This window comes from Leopardus geoffroyi, chromosome B2 (assembly GCF_018350155.1).
Source record: "Leopardus geoffroyi isolate Oge1 chromosome B2, O.geoffroyi_Oge1_pat1.0, whole genome shotgun sequence".
NCBI lineage: Eukaryota > Metazoa > Chordata > Mammalia > Carnivora > Felidae > Leopardus > Leopardus geoffroyi.
Window position 1 is genome coordinate 150,882,590 of NC_059332.1, and position 19,606 is coordinate 150,902,195.

At 59.1% G+C, this 19,606-nt stretch overlaps 1 protein-coding gene across 5 annotated transcripts in view; it reads left to right on the top strand.

Moving 5' to 3' along the window:
• Positions 1-345: 345 nt before the first annotated feature.
• SMOC2 (SPARC related modular calcium binding 2) overlaps positions 346-19,606 on the top strand; it is a 173,660-nt gene continuing 154,399 nt past the window's right edge. For 2 of the 5 annotated variants that reach the window (XM_045500325.1, XM_045500328.1), the window contains exon 1: positions 373-601. In XM_045500325.1, coding sequence (XP_045356281.1) covers positions 518-601 — 84 coding nt within the window. In that variant the 5' untranslated portion in view covers positions 373-517. Of the gene's footprint in view, positions 602-19,606 lie in introns of all 5 variants that reach the window. The other 3 variants (XM_045500327.1, XM_045500324.1, XM_045500326.1) reach the window with 3 other exon arrangements.

The following is a 19,606-nucleotide window of genomic DNA, read 5'->3' on the forward strand; positions in this document are numbered from 1 at the left end:
GCGCGCGCGCGTGTGCACGTGTGTGCGCGCCTATGCATGTGTGTGCGCGTATGTGCACGTGTGTACGCGCGTATGCATGTATGCGCACGTGTGTACGCGCGCGCGCATGTGTGCACGCGTGTGCATGTGTGTGCACGTGTGTGCATGTGCGTGCACGCATGTGCGCGCGCAGGGAAGCCGGCACGCTCGCGGCACTGACTGGCGGCGCAGCCCCGGGGGCCCGTCTCCACCTCCCGCTCCCGCAGACCCGCGCCCGGGGCGGCCCCCGGCCCGAGCGCGCAGCCGAGCGGAGCCGAGCGGGGCGCGGCGGCGGCGGCGCGGGGGTGGGGCTGGAGGAGGGAGGGAGGGAGGGAGGGACGGAGCGAGCGAGCGGGAGGAGGATCCGGGAAGTTCGGGAGTTATTTGACAGCCGCCGGCGGAGCCGCACGGGACGCGGAGGGCCGCCGGGTGCGGAGGGCGGCGGGTGGAGTCGGGCGCCCGCAGCGCGGGGACAGGACCGCGTGCCGCGCGCGTCACCATGCTGCTCCCGCAGCTCTGCTGGCTGCCCCTGCTCGCCGGGCTGCTCCCGCCCGCGCCCGCGCAGAAGTTCTCGGCGCTCACGGTGAGTCGTCCCGCGGGGACGCGGCCCCCCGCCTCCCCTTCCCGCGCGAGCGCCCGGGGCGCGGGAAGCAGGTGACCCCCGGGAGCGTGGCGCCGCCTCCCGCCGGCGGGGTGCGAGCAGGTGGGGCCCGGGCCGGTGCCGGTGCCCGGGCGGCGGCGTGGGGCTTCTGGGCTCTTCCCGCCGCGTGGGGGTGCCCTCGGGGTCCCGCGCTTCCGGCTGGCGGGTGGGCAGGGCCCCGCGCGGACCCCGGATTGCCCCGAGGGCCGCTCCACCCCCCCCCCCACCCCCCCACCGGCATTTGGCGGGTCGCGCACCCGCCGGCCCGCCGGCCCCGGAGCGCGCTCGGCCTCGCGCCCCTCCATCACCGGGGCTCCCCTGCGGGGAGTGGGGTGGGGGGGGGGCGAGCTGCTGTCCTGGGCCCAACTCCTGAGCCCCCCGTGCTTCGCCCGCCGGGCCGCAGAGACCCTCCCTGAGGGAGACTAGGAGGAGGCACGTGACATTGAAAAGAAACCCTATTTTCGCCCGTCTCCGCGGGCACAAGTCGCGTCCCGCGGGCCCTCCTTCCGGGCCCTCTCCGGGTCCGGGTGCTGCGCGCAGGCAGGCGCGCTCCCGAGCGCGTGGGTCACCGCGGTTGACCGCCGTGTGTTTTTCTTTCTTAGCCGAGACTTCTCTGCAGCAGTCTTGGCCGGCGGCGCGCGGGGCCGAGCCCGGAGCTATGTGCGGGGCCCGAGCCAAGCCACCGGCCGCCGGCCCAGGCCGGGTGTCTGCAGCCCCCAGCTCGGGCGGACCTCGTGGGCTCCGCAGTGTTTGCAAACCCGTAATTAATGCAATCTGCAGAAACGAAAACATTCCACTTAAATGTGTTTTTGAACAAGTGCTTGAGAAAACACGAAGGTGGAGAGAACACCTCTGGTGGAGAGATGCCTTTTAAGTGGCGGGACTTGTCCTCAAGGCGTTTATTGTATCGAAAATACCGGAGGTTTGAAAAGAGCTGTGCTCCGGTTCTGCTTTTCAGCAAAAATTTGAAGCAGTCCTATGAGCCTTTTTTCCCCCCCTCCGAGTAGTGTGAGGGGGAAAAGACGTTAGTGAGTTCACTGTTCATACCTCAAATTCTTCTGGAACCGTCCTTGGGTCCCTGCCTTGTGTCTTGCAAATGACTTGTAGATTAGAAACTGCTCCCTGGAAGCTGTAAGGAGGTTTTCGCAGGCTCAGCCTTCCTGCAGAACGTTTATCTCCAGGAGAGGCCATCGGACACTGTTTCCTGTGCGTATCCCCGCGTCTACCTCCGTGGCCCGAACACGCTTAGGGCACAAGCTCCTCACAGCAGACTCCTCACTGCCCCCCCCCCCCCAGTAGCTCCCTGAAGGCCACAGAAAAACAGACCGGTTCTCAAAAGAAGACACTGGCATTTCCTTCTAGAGCTTTGGCCGTGGCTTACCTACCCTTGCCACGATTTTCTGAGAGTGGAAAGGGTGGAGTCCCGTGTGCCCGCTCCCCGGGGGGCACCGTGGTCCCTTGGTACCTCCCAGGAAGAGCAGAAGAGGGCGGTTAGCTGTTGGAACCGTTGACATCCCTGTGAGTTCTCTTCTCTCCCTGCCGCCCTTCTGTGTGACATTTACTTCGGGGTTTCTGGCGGCAGGAGGAGCTGCCTGGGGACCCCAGGGCGGGCGATGGCCCTCTCCTGCACTCTCCTCCCAGGAGACCTTCTGCCTGAAAGCTACGTGTGCAAACACAGTGCCCTGGCGGGAGAAGATTTTAAAGCCCTCAAATATTTTGGCATATTCCTCCCCGTCCCGCCCCACCATCTGAGAATTCAAGAGGTTGGCTGAAGGGTCACGGGGAAGTGTTGGGAGCCCTGGATCTGGTGTAGGGACCGTCTCTTTTCACACCACTGCCTAGTATTCGGGGAGCTTTTGGTTCCTCTGCAAGATTTACATCTGATCTTCACTAACTAAATCCGAGAGACAGTCCTGGAGCCCGGGAGTGGCGTCTTCTGGATGGGTGATGACCCTAGACACGTTACTGAGGTTTCTTAATCCCCAGGTTGCTTATCGGTGGTGTCGTGTGGACAAAGTGCTGTCTGATTAGCTTGCCGTGAGGATTAAAGATAAGGCTTTTCCTGTGCGGGGGATCTCTTCTCCCATTCACCTTGCTTTGGATGGCGCCCATGCCTTTGGTCCACAGGAGGTGGTTTGACAGACCTTAACTAGCGGCCGTGGTGCTGTGTCCTTCGGGTGTGAGGGCACTGGCCTTTCGTGGTTTCCCCGCCCGTCACAGGGTGCTCAGGACGCACCACTTTGCTCCTGGCAGCTACCTGCGTTTAGTGGAGGTAAATTGGGCAGGGCTGGACAATGTACCGTCTCTCCCACCTTCTCTTCTCACCTAGAGACAGGGATACTCCCCCACCTCTGTGGGTCAGACGCCCGTCGCGCTTGGCTTCCCAGGACTGTGCACTTGCCTGCCTTCCTCCCGACACCGCCTGGTCTGTGTCTGGGCGCCGTGGGGTCAGAGTGTCCCTGGGTTCGATCACCTCCACTGCTCTGTGTCCAAGGCTAAGGGATTCTGCTTTGCTTGACCATTATCTTTTTTTTTTTGTTTTCCTTCAAAGTTGTTCTTTAGAAATGGCACCATAAAGCCCTTTCTGATGGCTTTTATGATCTCCTGGTCCTCAGTGAGACTTTCCAGTATTATTGCCGATCAGCAGGTGGTGTTAAGTGATTAATCTGCCCTAATTGGGGCCACTTGTCTGCCTTCCTTTAAAAGGTGGGTGCATTCTAAGGCCAGACGGTGTCCCTTTCTCGTGGGAATGGTTGACTTGTCTCGAGCTATTTCTGTGAAGGGCTGAGACTGTGGCACAGCGTGGGCACGTGCGATCCCTTTCTTTCTTTCACTTTGTCACAAGTGTCGTCGTGTGGGTTTGGACCGACGGACGGCCAGCCCGTCCCTGCAGGTTTCCTTCGGGGCGGCGAGGAGGCGCGTTAGGCGACCCCCTTCCCACGGAATTCGAGCTGGGCCAGCGGGCTCGCTGTAGAGCAGACCAAGTGCCCACGCTTAGGGGGCAGGCGTCTTGCCACGTCTTGTTGCCAGCGGGTGCCGTCTCCTGGGCCCTGTCCGGAGGCACTGGTGGTGGCACTGGGCGCCTCTGTGCACCACACACCCCGTCAAGGGCATCTTGTGGGTGCTCCTCCTGTGTACACTCAACAACCTGCCCACAAAGGTTCTGCTGCGCCCACGCTGGAGAGTCAGGGAAGCTGCCCCTGCCACTAAGCTGATCTAGCTGTTTCCAGATTCAACCCGGAATTACTTTCCTTCCCTTGGGGGACGGGCATTCCCTGCCCTAATTTCGGTGACACCTTCAGGGACTTTATAACTCCGCACTCTTTTCCCTCCCACCTTCCCCCTGGGGAGGGGACGTGCTCCGGACTCATTGGTCTGGGGGACGTGGAAGGACAGGGTCGAGATGGCTGTTTTGTGCCCCATGTGTATTTCTTTGCTTTGAAAGAGAAGGGGGGGGGAAAGGAGTGACAGTGTTCGCTCATATATAAGTTTTAAAAAGTTTCGTCATTAGCACGTCCCCGAGAGGGTCTGACAGCAGCGTTTCTGAGCCACGGCGGCGGGGGTGTGTGTGTGGGATGTGCATCGTCCCAGCATGAGACGTGCCCAACAGGCAGTGATTCTGCGTGTTTTCTCCCACTGCACATGCTCTGAGTGCACGGTGCTCCGGGAAGGCCGGGTTTCATTCATCAGCAGAGCGGCCACGGAGGCGGCGAGGGAGGAGAGAAGTCACCACAAGCGACAGTCTCCAACCTAGAAGCCCCAACATCAAGACCATAAATAAACACATAAGCAGCCTCAGGCCCTACGAGGATCGGGTGGTAATGGGCATCGATGTAACGATGACTCAGAACAGATTTCCAGGCAATTCTATATCAAAAGAAGCCTTCCCGACCCCCTAGGATGTTAGGACAGAGGCTGTTATTAAGATGGGCAGAACAGTGGGACAGAGCGAGGTAACACCTCTATTTCTGAAAGACAATTGCACTTTTCTCCACATACCAGACAAAGGCTGAGAATGATGAATCTCCAGTGGGATTTGGCATTAGGGAAGAAAAATTACGACTTAGAATTAGAAAATTAGAATCGTCCCCTCTCTGTGTCCCCGCTTGATGGGGTTGGTAACGGGGTAGGATCCCGCTATTAACATCTGTACGTGCTTGGGGTCTGAATAACGCTCGATACGTTAAGGATTTAACCAAAGCCCGCAAGAGGAAAGAATTCAGAGAATAAAATCCTAAGTTCACATGGCTGAGAAGAAATTATTCTCAAAGTATTACTAACAGACATTTTTATGTGGTTTCACAGTCCCAGGCTGAAAATCAAAGAGCAAAGATTCCTAATAAAACGCAAAAACTTGGAGCCAAGTAAAACGTTAACGCGTTTATATCGTCAGAATTAAAAAAAAAAAGAAATAATAAATGGAAACTTGTGGACTATCTGGCTAAATTTAACGAGAACTTTTGACAGGGGGGCAGTCTTAGAGTGACGACTAAACCCACGATTCTGCCCAAACTTTGCCGCGTATGACATACTGTGGCAGGTGACGGATGGGGCTGGCGCAGAGGAGGTGAAGTGTCCCTACGGTGAGTGCTTCCTTCCTCCGGGAGGAACCTTCCCTCATCTACTCGCTTTTCCCTGGTGGTCTTTCTTGTCCTCCTTCTGCCCGAATCACGGCGGGCCCTCTCGGCGTCTGTCACCAGGACACCCACCATCCGTGCGGCCGTGGCTGCGGTAGCCGGCCCTGAAATCCAGGAGAACCTTCTGATCGCTGTCCCCCACAGTCCCTCCTTGCCAGCGCTGGTGCGTCCCCTCCTCCCGGCTCTGCCCCGGTGGTCAGCTTGCTGAGGGGGGGGCCCGGCTGCCATCCTGTCCCCCTGCATCATGTTACGACCCGTCCATTAGCAAGCCCCACGCCTTTGGGGGGGGGGTGGTAAGCCAGCGCTTAAGGGTTGAGGTTGCTGGCACGGTCTCTCCCGATAATAATGAAGTTTCAGAAAGCATGAAGAGTTTGAGGTCAACACAATAACGTGCGGTGTGTTTGATCACCGCTTGAGAACACTTCGGTGCGGCCTGGGCCGTCAGCCCCGCTGCATTCTGGATGTTCGCAAACTTGTTGGATTCTGGTCACTTCTTAGAGAGCGAGTTCGTCGGCTTGGTGATGAAACGGTGCCCAGCCCAGCCCACAACGGGCAGACAGGATGATGGACGTGTCCCGGGCCAGGCAGAGGACATTCTGTGCCGTGGGCAAGGGTTGGCACTCGGGAGGCCACGCTGAGGCCTCGCCGTGAGGGAGGCCGTCTCGGGCCCTGTCCCGTGAGGACTGCGTTGGGGAGCCCTCACGGCGGGGTCCCCACCTCGCTCAGGGCGGCAGGGGAGGGCACAGGGCACCTGGAGCTTCGGGGAGACTTTCTGGCCGTCCCATCTGCCCCCAAGGCGAGGGTCCTCTGACCAGCGAGCAGATCTGCCTCTTTGCCAGGGCGCCACACTTTTGTGTCTGGGCGGGAGGTGGCCGAGAAGTGTTCGCACGTGCTCCGAGGCAGGACGGATGGTGCGTCGCTGAGCGGGCCGACAGACTATCTTAATTTCTGAGGGAACCTGGTGTTCGTGAAGGACCCGCTTTGCCTCTGGGGTTTGGCAGGCGCCCTTCCCCAAGACTTTCCAGCCGCCTGGGAGCTCCGGGCGCTGGGGTCTGGCGGCCCCCCCCCCCCCCCCCCCGCCGTGGCCCAGAACCTGACCCCAGCGCGGGGGCTTTCTCATTTTCCTCCCCTTCTTCGCCCATCGAAGGACTAGACGCCCTTTCTCCACGCAGCTGGTCTGTTTCTGGTTGACTCTGCACGGGGCAGCTTCCCTCTGCGACCCTGCCCTAAGGATTCCTAGAGCCCTGAGAAATATTACGGGTGAACGCAACTGTCACAGAGCCACCCTCACGGCTCCCCGGCCGCAGGGACCCTTCCTTGCATTCCAAATCAAAGTGACATAAAGGCTTCATAACATGCAGTCGCCCTGTGGAGGAGAGCCAATCACGCTGAACTACGAAAGGGAAATTACAAGATAATAAATTCCACAAACGCTGGTAATTTTGAAGACAATGCTCCAGATTCGAAGGAAGGTTTTAGAGCAGAATTTAGTGCATTGTTTGTTCTCAGCTGTGTACTGATTCATTCCACATGGGGCTGGGGAGTGTGTGACCGAGATTTTAAATATATGTAAAATTAATGGAAAAAATAGATCTTTGGGAGAGAGAAGCGAGTGTCCCGCCAGTCTGTGGCGGGCAGGCTTGAGGCCGCCTCGCGCATGGGAGCCTGGGGGTTCCTGGCGGGTTGGGGGTCGGTGATGCTGATGGTGTGTCACCTGTGTGGGGCACAGGTGTCCCTGACGCGCTTTCGTGATGTGCAGTCCCCTTCGGCGCAGTGAAAAATGACGTTGTGCTTTCCCATCATACTTTCTTCCCCAGAGATCAGGCACGTTAGGTGCGTTATTAAGCTGTAGCGTCTTCACTGGAAACGGAGCCGAAACGGGCCCGCGGGCCCGCGGTCCAGTGTGGGCTCTGCACGGGGCTCGGCTCCCCCCGCCTCAGCCCTGCCCACGGGCCAGGCGTGGGAGGAAGGGGGAGGGGACGGGGAGGCCCCCATCTCCCGTGGAACTGGCCGAGTGCCGGGGCGTCACGGCCCAGAGTCCCTCATCTTTGGGAAACAGACACATGCAAAGTTTTACACGTTGAAAAGAGAGAATAGAAACGTCTTGTGTCCTGCTCCGATGGCGTCCACTACGGAATACGATTTGTCATCAGCACGATTCCCTCTGGAAGGGCTTTGGTTTTAACATGGGCTGAGAATCATGCAGTCTTTAACAATTCGTCTGGGGGCGCCTGGGTGGCTCAGTCGGTTGGGCGTCCGACTTTAGCTCAGGTTGCGATCTTGCGGTCCGTGGGTTCGAGCCCCGCGTTGGGCTCTGGTGCTGACGGCTCGGAGCCTGGAGCCTGCTTCAGATTCTGTGTCTCCCTCTCTCTCTCTCTGCCCCTCCCCTGCCCGTGCTCTGTCTCCCTCTGTCTCAAAAATAGATAAAAACATTAAAAAAATTAAAATTCATCTGTATCCAAATCCACAAGAATTTACGTCATCAGTTTGCATGGGCCATTCGTGGAGGTGGTTAGAGAAGATCACTGGGTCTTCTGGAGGCCAAACCCCTTGCTTCTCAGGCCTGGGCTGTCTCTCCAGGGCTTAGAGAGCTCTGAAGACAAAGGAACTTGTCCACGTGCCCGGGGCGCTGGCTGAGCACTGCCCCGAATCTGCTGTCGGCCCTTCTACGGGGATCCGCGGGCCTGAGGCTCCCGGCTTCCTTTTTGGACGGGCTCCATTCTGGGCTCTGGCTGACCCATATCCTTTTAGGAATATGGCCCTCAGTCTAGATGCAAGATCTCAAAAGCAGTTGGTCACTAAGCCGCCAAGCACGACCTTGTCTGAGGCAGTAGTGGGGTGCAGCTGGGTTCTCCGTGTGGTGACTCTCCCTGTCGTTGTTGATAAGTGGTCTTTTCTGTGTTTTTTCCCGTTACAACTAGATTTGCATCCTGATCCCGTCATCTCAGATGGGGACTGTCCCCTCTGGCTTATGCAGATTTGTTGAGCACTCGCTCCTTTGTCTTCCGGTAAGAGGGTTGGCCTCCATGCACCCGAGGGACAGGCTAGGATTCGGTCCCGGGAGATGAGACACGGGCACATGTCCATTTGCCGCGTGGGTTCGCTGTGCCAAGGAAGAAGCCCCAGGAGCTCTGGGTATGTCTGTCCCCTCCTACCCCCCGCCCTGAGAATCAGTGCCTCAGAAATCAGCGAAGCCCTACATCAGACGCCCAAGTACACGTTCCTGTGAACCTTGCTCCAAAAAACCCCGATAACTGACAGTTTGTGAATAAGGTCATTCAGCCAGCTACAGATACTCCTAATTGTTCTGCTTCTGGCTCCTTGTACACAGGATATCTCCCGGAGACGTGGACGTGGTCTTCTAAGCGTCAGGATGATCGTATCTGGTTCGTGGGACTGGGAGTTCCGTGTGATATAATAACTTGTTTTCACACTCTCTTTCTCTCTTCGAATAGACAGCCAGCTTCCTGTGCTCCTGCGATGTTATCTCGTGTGTCCTCATACTGGCCCTGCCAAGACGCTATATATATTTCGTGGGCGTGTATATTTTAGATTTTTCTAAGCGCCTCAGGATAAGGAAAGTGAGTAACAGCTCTGACCTGAACACACACGTTTGCTAAGGTGTAGCTTTGCCGAATCTGCAGATGTGTGTTCCTGATAATCAGGTCTTCATTCTTCGAAGATTGATCTTTTGGAGGGAGTGGTCGCAGACGGATCATTCTTTGCATTCAGAGCTGTAATCCAGGTGGCGTCCCGGAGCCCTTCCTAGGCACTCTGGCCACCGGGGCCACCTTGACACCCGGCTCAGAGAGCACAGGTGTGGTCGCTCCGCTGGGTTTTATGCTCAGGTGCTAACGTTCCGGCATCGGCCACAGGGGGGAGCCCGAGAGCAGCCGGGCTGCGGCTCCAGGAGGGGCTCCTGGGTGGGCTTTGGGGTTTGACCGCGAGCCGAGCCCCCCGCCACCTTGACATCGAGAAGACTCCATGGGCCGCTGCCACTTAGTGTGAGTGCAGGCCCCACATTCAACTCCCCAGTTTTAAAGATTTGACTCAACCTGAGGAGATGCTAAATCAGGGAAGGGAGAAACGGACACTTTTAGCTGATGTTTCTGGAAGCTGTGTTTGGAAGTCTGGGATCAGCCTGTTGAATTCGGGCTGTTGCTCAGCTGTGGGACAGGCGCGCCGTGTTACTGGGGTAGAACGGTGGCTCTAAGCAGCCAGTCGGGGGCGGCCCCCGCTGCCCCCGGGGACGCTGCGAGATGGGCTCACTCAGCGCGTCCGATTGTTATCGGAAGCAGTGGCTTCGCTTACTTTGTCCTAAATTGTTATTTGCTGTCCTCGTGCTCCAGGGACAGAAGCTCTCAAACAGACTACTCTATGATGGATCTTCCCCGGAAAACGATCGTGCCCCTTCCCCAGCTCCACGGGCTCTTTGCACACGCTCCTGTGGACCGCTCACCTGCACGGGCTTGGGGGCCATTTACGTTTCTTTGTGGCCCCAAATCGGAAGGACATTTAGAAAAGTCCTTGTTGGCCCCATTCTCATTCATTTCTCTGTCCCTCCCCTTCCTTCGTGTCCAGACCTCTTCTCTCTGCGCCTTCTGCCGTTGCTGGGTGGCCCGCAGACTGGGCTCTGGAGGCCGTCAGGAGGCCATGCCCACTGTTCTGGGGTTTTCCAGACCTCCACAGCGCCCGGTGTTTATTCCCAGCTTCCTGGAGGCTGTCAGGGTCCCTGTGTGGTGCAGGGTAGCCCTGCGGGTTGCTGCTGGGACGGGGGGTCTGTCCCCGGGCTCTGGGAGTCCTGGAGTGCGGCCTGGGCCGCGAGGGGCCCTGGCCTCTGGTCTGCGTCCCTCATAGGGCTGTGCACCCACGCCCCGGGCTCGAGCAGGCCCTGGACGCTCAGGTGGGGCAGCCTGTGTCCTGCAGAATCTGGGCAGTGCCTCCCTGGGGGCGGGCCCATCCGGGCCGATGCTTCCCGGGTGCGATCGGACAGGAGGCGGGCCAGCAGCCTCCCAGAGCTCGGGTCCAGCCCCGGGTCAGTGCTCCCTGAGCACCCTTCCTTCCCCGGCGGCTTGGCACCTCAGCCCTTTCCCCCCATCCTTGTTCTTCTTACCTAAACCCCAAATTTAGCAAAACGTGACAAAAATAACTGGCAAAGCAGAGTTAGGGGTTCATCTCTCTCTCTCTCTCTCTCCCTCCCTCGGTCTCTTTCTTTATAGCTGTCTCTCTGTGTCTCTTATGCATTTCTCTCTCTGTCTCTGCCCTTGGGTCTCTTGACGTCTGCAGCGTGCGTGGGGTCACTGCCCGCCAGCCTCACCCTTGCAGCGCCCCCCCCCCCCCACCCCGTCCCGGCCTCGGGCCTAGCTGCCTCTTTGCATCAGCAGGGAGGCCTCACAGGGAGGATGGAGAGGCCCCTAGGTCGTCCGGCAACGTGAGCTGAAATGTCTGAGAACACATGAACTAACCCAGAACTTGACTCCGCCAAATCCTAACCGGGTTTTGTTTTAAAACATCGCAACTTTTTAAGTGAACTCTCTCTCCTTTACTTTCTGGGCTTCCCAGTTTCTTTGAGAGCTCAGGATAGCCCTGCATGCGTCTGTGGCTGTGAGGTCCAGCTCCGGTGCTCCCAGGGGCGAGCGCGGCAGGGCAGTTGGGGGAGCGGCCCCCAGCTGTGCCCGAGGTGCCGTGACCCACGTGCATGCAGCCCAGCGCCCCGTGCATGTGGCGGGGGGCCTCTCGGCGCGCGTCCCTTGGAGCAGAGGATGCCCCGGGGGACGGGCCCGCGCAGTGTGTAAATAAAGTTGCGACACAGCGGTTCCGGCGTCGGACGTGCTTGAGGGCCGGGGGGCGCGTGACAGACGTGCAGCCTCCTCCGGGCTCCTGGTGCTGCTCCCAGGTCACCGTCCAGCCGCGGGGCGCTCCGTCGTCCCGCAGACGAGACAGCTGTGCGCCACGCAACCCGTGTCCGGCTGGAGGCGTGGCGGGGGGCAGGGGCCACGGGAGGGGGTCATTGCTTTCAGAAATGCTGCGGGAGGGCGGCAGGGGTGGGGGCGGAAACTACCAAGACAGGCTCCTGGACACGGGAGAGGGTCTCATGAGCCCCCCACCCCTGCCCCAGGCTGCAGGGGTTGGGGAGGGTCGGGAAGAGCAGGAAGCTCCCCGAGAGGGCAGGCTGGGCAGCTCCGGGAGCCTTCAGGGGTGTCAGCAGGGGTGCAGCTGTGGTGCTGGGGCGGGGGTCCCTGGTGCCGGCTCCTCAGCTGTCTCTCGGTTAGGGTTAGGGCGGGAGCTCTCCGCTGCCGGAGCCTGGACCGGCCATTGTGTGTGTGTGTGGGGGGGGGGGGGGGGGCGTCCTCTTTGGTCTGATTCTCGTGTAGGAGTTTTCTGGAAAATAGGCCAACGTTGTAACAGTAACGATTTCCCGGTGCTGCCTTTCATCCCAACAGTTGCTGTCTCTGTGCAGAAGCGGAAATGAGAGCAGGAGGGGGGCAGGAGGAGGGGGGCAGGAGGCGGGGGGGGGGGGGGGGCAGGAGGAGGGGGGCAGGAGGAGGGGGGCAGCAGGGCCGGCTCAGCCCTGCAAGCCCAGGTGTACCAGGAGGCTGCACTGGGTTCCCCGTCGGAGAGGCTGGCTTCTCTCTCATCGCCTCAACTTGGAAACGTTCATGCTCTCTCTCCTTCCCTCCTTAAAATTCACTTTCTGAAGCATATTTGAGGCTGCTTCACTTTATGGAGGTTACCTAACGATCGGGTAAGACAGTGTGGACAGAAGGACGCAGATTTCGTCATTGCTCCTGGGGCCTGACTCAACATCCCTGGTGTCAGATGTCCCGGCTCAGCCGTTGGGTTGGTAGTTAAGCTGTGGAGACAGGAACCCCACGGTGAAGGAAGAGTGAAAAAACCCTAAGGCCATCCTGATGTCACCCAAGTGGAGGGAGGACCCCGGGGAAGCAATTGCTCTAGATTCCCCAGTACACATTCCGAGTGTGGTGCCTGGAGGGCACGCAGGGGTGCCGGGGCGGTGCAGGGTGGCGCAGGGGCACATGGGTAATGAGCTCGGGTCCCCGCCAAGTGCCTGTAGGGGCCGCACGTGGCTTTCCAATTGTGAAGGGTGGCCGTGCCCTCTGGCCGGCCACTGAGTGTGCGGATACCAGCGGAGGACCGGGGGACAGACGTTCATGCGGGCAGGTGGGCCTGGGCCTCCCGTGGCGGTGTCACGATGTGAGGGCTGGTTTGTGAGTGCTGCTAAGCCAGGGGCCATTTGAAAGCTTGTCACACACGTCACTCTTGAATGACACACTTGTGAATGGTCACAGCTTGTGAGCAGGGAGATGGCTAGGTCTGTGGGCCCAGTGAGCCCTGGGCAGGGGTGGGGGTATGCATAGGGCTGGAGGGAGGCAGGTGGGTGGAGGGAGGTGGGGCTTGAGGAGGTGGGAGGTGGGCGGAGGTGGGGTGGACGGGGTGTGGGGGGGGGCGTGGAGGGAGGCAGGGTGGGCGGGATATGGGCGGGGTGTGGGGGAGGCGGGATGGTTGGGGTGGGTGGGGCATGGGGGATGGGCGGGGCGTGTGGAAGCTGGGGGGGTGGGTGGGGCATGGAGGGAGGCAGGGTGGGCAGGACATGGGCGGGGTGTGGGAGGCGGGGTGGGTGGGGGTGGGTGGGGCCCGGGGAGGTGGGATGGGCGGGGCATGGAGGAAGGCGGGGTGTGGGCGGGTTGTGGGAGGTGCAGTGGTGCTCGGGTGGGGAGAGGGGTGGAGGGCCCCAGCATGCGTGGGGCGTGAAGGGGATGGGACTCTGGGTGGTGGGCATTCCCAAGGGACGGTCCTTCCCTGGTGTTAACCTGCATCCCGTGGCCCGGTTTGGATGCACAACAAAGCCAAGCTGCGTGGAGCGTCCCTCCCACGCCCGCGCTCTTTCTGTGGATCGGGACCCCCGAGGCCCCCTAGTAGGGCCGCTCCTGGACACGTTTCTTGCTGCTGCTGGGTGGTGACAGTGACTTTTGGGTGTGGGCTTCGTGTTTTGGCGATGGTGGAGACAAAGCGTCTCCTCCGCAGGGTCGCAGTGCCCTTTACTTACGGGTTCAGCAGGGTGCCGGGGGCTCTGGGGACAGGTACTGTTAGCAGGAGCGTCTTGGTGCGCAGCACAGGACCAGGGACTACGAAGTGTCACCAGAGAGCAGAGGGAGGGAGCAGCGGGGAGTCGAGCGGACTGGGAGGGAGGTGAGTGGCCCATGTGGGAGGGAAGTCTGTGAGCTCAGCCTTCCTCCTTCTGCCCCAGCCACGTGAGCTTAGGTGGGAGTCAGGCGGCGGGAGGTTGAAGGGTCTGACCGGGAACAGGTGCACACGCATGAGTGCGAGGTGGCCGTTTTCTGGTCACGCTCAGCCTTTTCATAGTGGCGGACGGTACGCAGTGTGGAATGAGCCAGGCCCCGCCTGGCGTCCTCAGTCTCCCGGAGGCCCGTTGCGGGCGGCTGGACCCATCCTGCTCTGTCCTGTAACTTGGACAGACCTGCGGGTCTGGACTCTCACGCGAGGGCCCAGGTGGGGGACACGTGTAAACACGGAACAGAAACGTGTGTGACGCATTCCACCCTTTACAGAGTCTACACTGGGACGGGCGCCTGGCTGGCTCAGTCAGTTGAGCCCCCGACGTCGGCCCCAGTCATGGTCTCTCGCTTTGTGGGTTCGAGCCCCGCGTCGGGCTCTGTGCTGACGGCTCGGAGCCTGGAGCCTCCTTGGGATTCGGTGACTCCTCCTCTCTCTGGCCCTTCCCTTCTCATGCTCTCTCTTTCTCTCTCAACAATAAATAAACGTTACAAAAATTAAAACACAAAACAGAAACAAAGTATAGATCAGAGCAAAGCTCAGGGCAGCGCGCGGGTCCCGGTGTGGCCCCTGCCCTTCTCACCCGGGAGTGTCTCCTCATTGGGGGAGGGCCAGGGGACTGACGGGCACAGTCACAGGGGGCCCCTGTGCAGGACTCACTGACGGCCCGTACCGACCCGTGGGTGGCTCGTGGTTGTCAAGTGACCGGGAGACGTCACGTGTAAATGCGCGGCACAGATTCTAATGTTACCTGTGTGGGTGTGACAGGGGCTCCCGGACCCTGCGTAGCCAGCCTCCTCTGTGAGCACTGCCGGGGTCGCAGACCCGCCGGGCGCTGGCCACGCGCTGCTCCGGCTGTCGTCTGGGGGCCGGGGACCCCCGGCCTGTCTCCCGGGACGAGCGCACTGGAGATCGGTCTGCCCAGGTGACGGGGGCAGCGGGCCCAGCAGAGGGAGAGTGCTGGTCTCTCCGGCAGCTCCTGTTCTCTCTCTCTTGCCTGCGGTTCGGGAACTTCCTAACTGGTCTGATAGTGACATCCTGCTCCCGCACTGCTTGGTCTCAGTGCTCTCACGGCCGCGTCCCCTCACGTGTGCCGTCCTCCCCTGCTGGCCCTCGGGGTACGACACGTGGCCCACCCTGTTCACCCGCCGGAGAAATGGACACCGGGGCCCGTCTCGAGACAGACCCTGGCGTGGGATTTAGCGCCACACGGGCCTCCCGGACTTGTTCTGGAGGGACCCCTGGCGACGAAATCCTGTAGGAGGGCCCCTCGCTGGGCCCCTGTGGTCAGTGGGCAGGAGGACTCGGTCTGGTCACCAGGTGGGGGGGCGGGGCCGGCCGCGGAGTCTCAGTCTTTGGTGCTGCGGGATGGGAGGACTCCCCCTCCGTCACCGTGCCTGTGATCGCTGTCCCTGTCAACACACGCTTCCTCCGCCGCGGTGGCTTAGTGTCCAGCTCTTTGAAGGGAGACCAGGCGTCTTGGGCTCGGCCGCGACCCTGCACGTGTCCACTATTTGCAGCGTGGCCTGCTACGCCCTTGCTGTGCCGAGCCCCACCTGCACACCTGCCGGGCGCCCTGTGTGGGGGTGTTTGCTTGCTCTGCCTCCCTCACTTGCCAGAAACGGCCGGTTCTTCCTCCGGGAAGCCTTCCGGACCCTCAGGTTGGTCTGGGGCCAGCTCCGCGAGGAGCCGCACAAAAGCCGGGCATATGCTTATTACCCTCACTTTGTAATGATTAAAAGCGAATTTATTAAGTACACCTTGGAAACCAGTGGACTAATTTATTTTTTTTTTAATTAAAAAAAAAATTTTTTTTTAACGTTTATTTATTTTTGAGACAGAGAGACACAGAGCATGAACAGGGGAGGGGCAGAGAGAGAGGGAGACACAGAATCTGAAACGGGCTCCAGGCTCTGAGCTGTCAGCACAGAGCCCGACGCGGGGCTCGAACTCGCGGACCGGACCGCGAGATCATGACCTGAGCCAAAGTCGGCCACTTAACTGACTGAGCCACCCAGGCGCCCCACCAGCGGACTAATTTAAAAGGAATTGCAGAGTGCCCCCTTGCTGGGACCCCTGCGCTAGAAACACCACTTACTGGGACGCCGACGCCCCCTCCCCGCAAGCGGTGCCCCGAGGGGGCTGCTGACACTGCACTTTGTGGGGAGGAACTGGGGGTCCGGATGGATTAAGCGTCAGTGGCTGCGTCGTCGGGGGGGGGCGCTGTTGCCGTCTGGGGGCCCAGGCTGTCGTGGGGGGGACCGTCCCGGGTCTCCGTGGGGCTGCGGGCCAGACCTTTCTCTCCGCGCCCCATGGTCTTGTGTGTGAGTCACGTGAGTCCCCCAAGTGGAGGTGTTGGCCTCCGAAGGCTTCGCGGTGCCTGTGTCTCGGGCTGCCAGTGTGAGCTCTGCAGGTCCCCTCGGGAGGCACCTTCGGACGTGATGCGCATGGAGTGTAGGTGGGTGGAGGTCGCGTTGCCAGACTGATGTGCCAACCAGGTTTTCTCGGGGGCCCTGTGTTGCCTCCGACTTAAGTGGTCACGCCCCCACGACCATTAAGCACATGTTTAAGTGGCCAGAGGCCGCCTCCAAAGAAGAACGTACCCCAAGCCCGGCCCCGTGAGCAGCTCTTTACGGAGACAGGACAGGGTGTCCTTCCTAGGAGAGTAGAAGACGTTCTAGAAACGACATAACCACATAACAGACATTTTGAGAGATAACCCCGCCGACCCACACGGTGCCTCCGGACACGTCTGCTTGATTTGCATCGTCTTCAAGACTTTCCCACCTGGTTTTGAAAAAGTCTTTTGCGATGAGAGTGTTTAATCTCTTTATTCGGTAGCGTCAAGGCGTTGGGGAGGCGAGAGAGAGAGAGTGAGTCCTCTCACCAGCCTGGGAGTTAGAAGGGGTCGGGGGTCTGCTCACCCTCTTCGCTCCCTTGATGTTTAAGGTGAAATCTAAGGCTGATTTTTACCAAAAATGATTTCAGCACTCAAACCTCCACAGTGTAATCACATCCATTATTGTGAAGGACTTATTTTGGTGGAAATGTGTTAATAGACAATAGAATCCATTTTTGACGTTACGGGTGCAAAACGATATGAAGGCCCCTGGGGCTTTTCTTCTCTTTAAATGCTTGTTACGTGAGGGGGAGGAACAATCTGGCGCCTGGAGAACACAGGAAGCTCTGTGGTTGACCCTTGGCCTTGGCCGCAGACCCTGGGAGCCCTGACTTACGTCTGTCTGTAGGATGTCCGTGCTTACGTGGTTATTTGGTTGGAGAGGGAAAGTCTAAGCTCATCCCCTTGGTGCTGGGCGCACTATGAACTTAAAAGGAATCACTTGGCAACCTTTTGGGGTGTTTTTTAGAGACTACCTAGAACGGTAATGTGCAGGGTAACCTTTTAGAGGTTCACCCCTTCTCTTACAGCATACTGAGTAAGGTTTACTCTTCTAGTGGCTTTTCATTTGACCCTCGTGTTGGTTTTTCTTTTAATATTTACTGAGAAGCTGGGGTTGACTTGCAGTGTTTAAAGCCTTCGGGATGTTACCTGGTCTTCTCTCCTAGCATAGCTAACAAGGTAGGATCTGTGCGGACATGCGGTTCTGGTGACCGAACCTGGCATCTGGCACCCAGCGGGCAGTGAGGCGCACGCTGGGCGTCCCCAGTGCCCTTGACTCTCCGTGGGGCTCGTGCTGTCCTAAGTTTTTTCAGGACACTACCATCTAACATGCGACATTCCAGGTCGGGGCTTCGATGCGGATAAATGGAGTCCCTTGGCGAGGAGATGGTGTGTCAGCTTTGCAGGGGTGTGAGCGTGGTTGCTCATTTCACAGGAACCCTTGATGGTGCTTCTTGTCTAGACTAACCAAGAGGCCTGGGCTGTGCCCTTCCCCCGCCCGACCATCCCTTCCCCCTTAGCTTTCGAGGATTCTGGGTCAGCAGGTCCATTGCTTGAGCCCGCTTTGTGGGTAACTTTGGTTCTCGTTCCGTCAAGTATAATGAAGGCTGTTCCCATATTCTGAAGTTCGCGCCAGTCTTTGACAGATTGGGGAAAATTTGACACTTGCAATGGAGTCGTCAGTGTGCCTGTGTTAGAACCGCCGGCGTCCGTGGATCAGGTGGTCCCTCCTGCGCTGGGGTGCATCCTCCTTCTCCCCGCGCCCCTTCTGGGCGGCCTCTGCCCTGAGGATTTCGGGCTCCTCAGAGCTCTCTGCTTGCAGAACCCCGAACCCTTGGTGTTGGACACACATGAGGCTCTCATCTCATGCTTTGCCATACCTCTGCAGAGATGTTTAGGGAGGGGGAGTGGAAGGGGAGCTTAGAGGTCGTAGGGAGACAGGAGGCTCCAGAGATGGGGCGCATCAGCCTTGGAAATGACCTGACCTCAGGGGCTCCCAGTGTATGCTGTATGCCTGCCCCCTGCCCGCCCCCTGCCCGCCACCCTAAGTGCTATGTGATCTGGTGAGACTGAATGGTGGGGGCGTTCCTGGGAAGAGGGCCAAGTGGGTGACCAGGTAGTGGGAGAAACTTTTCTCCCCACAGTTCTGAAGATTCAAATGACTTTTGGCCATGTTGGTCGTGATCTGTGAGACACTTTGGAGGTCCTACGTTTATCTGGGGGCGCTGTTGGGGTCCGGCCCTGCCAGACAGTGGGGGTGGCTCTCGTGGGCTTGCTCTGTGTCACTGCATCACCAGGGGCATTACCGCCCCTCCCTCACCCATCCAGCTCTCAGGTGCTCTGTCTCTAAGACACCCTACTGACCCAAACTGGAAAAACAGGAAATCATAAGATGCTACCTTGCCCACCGACCTGGAAAATTACAGCTGTCCTAATGGTCATTCTCAGATGACCACAGGGGACGTCGGTGTGGGCCGGCGGGGCCCCGGGGCGTTGCCAAGGTCAGAGGGGCAGGTGTACCTGCAGGGAAGGGGTTTCTGTGGAGGGAGGCCGGCCGGAACGGACGGAGCTGGGGTTGGGGTCCACATCACGGTCCTGGGTCCACGAGGGCGATAGCTGTGGCCGGTGGCCTCACGGCGACTCCTTCCAGGATGACCTACTGGCAACCCGTTCATCCAGTTGGAGGGGCGGCTTGTCCAGAGCTGTTTCTGGACGTGTTCTGTTCCCTGGGGAAGCGCTAGACAAGTCCCCCCACGAGGATTGTCCCAGTCGCCACCAGTCCCACGCGTGTTCAGTCCTTTTTGCCATTGTTTTCTTCCCACACCCGCGCACCCGGGGTTCAGAGGTCCGCGTTACGTCCCGTTGATGATGACGTTCCCACAAACCGCGGATGGGCAGACTTGGAGGTGTCACGTGCCGCAGACTTTCAACGTACTTGTTATTGAACTCATAAGCAGTAGTATTTTCAGAGTTCCCAGGTTTCCCTCAGGATTGTACTAGTCAGCTCTACTCTGCCGTCGCAGAAACAGGAAACTCTGGGACAGTATTGTGTTAAGAAAGCCAGTGAGCAGAGGAGTAGAAAGTGTGAGCCACCAGGGAAGGGAATTCGAATCAGGTAGTGTCCACGCAAGTGCCCGTGAGCCTGCCCAGGTTCCGACCGTCTGCGGCCCTGAACGCGTGTGCCCCCCACGGCGGTCACAGAGGGGGCCCAGCGACCCAGGCGAGGCCCCAGGGACCACAGCAAAGCCCTGCCTGGGGTGGGGGCTGCTTATTCCTGGGATAGATCCCCCCGGGCCAGACCGTGTTTATCAGAGCTGGGTGCCGTCCAGCGCGGGGAGAGCCCAGCCCGCCTGCTTTACTTAACCGCTACGTCTTGCCAGATCTTCAACACATTCCTTCTGGGGTATTTTTTTAATGAAAAATGAATTTCCGTGTTGGTTTCTATGGTCTCGACTCAGCAAAAAACGGTCGTCAATCCTGCAGCTGTCATTTTCTATAGTTTTCTGGACTTCGGTTTTTTATTTTTATTATTTATTTCTTTATTAAGAAAAAATTTTTAACATTTTTTCATTTTTTGAGAGAGACACAGACAGA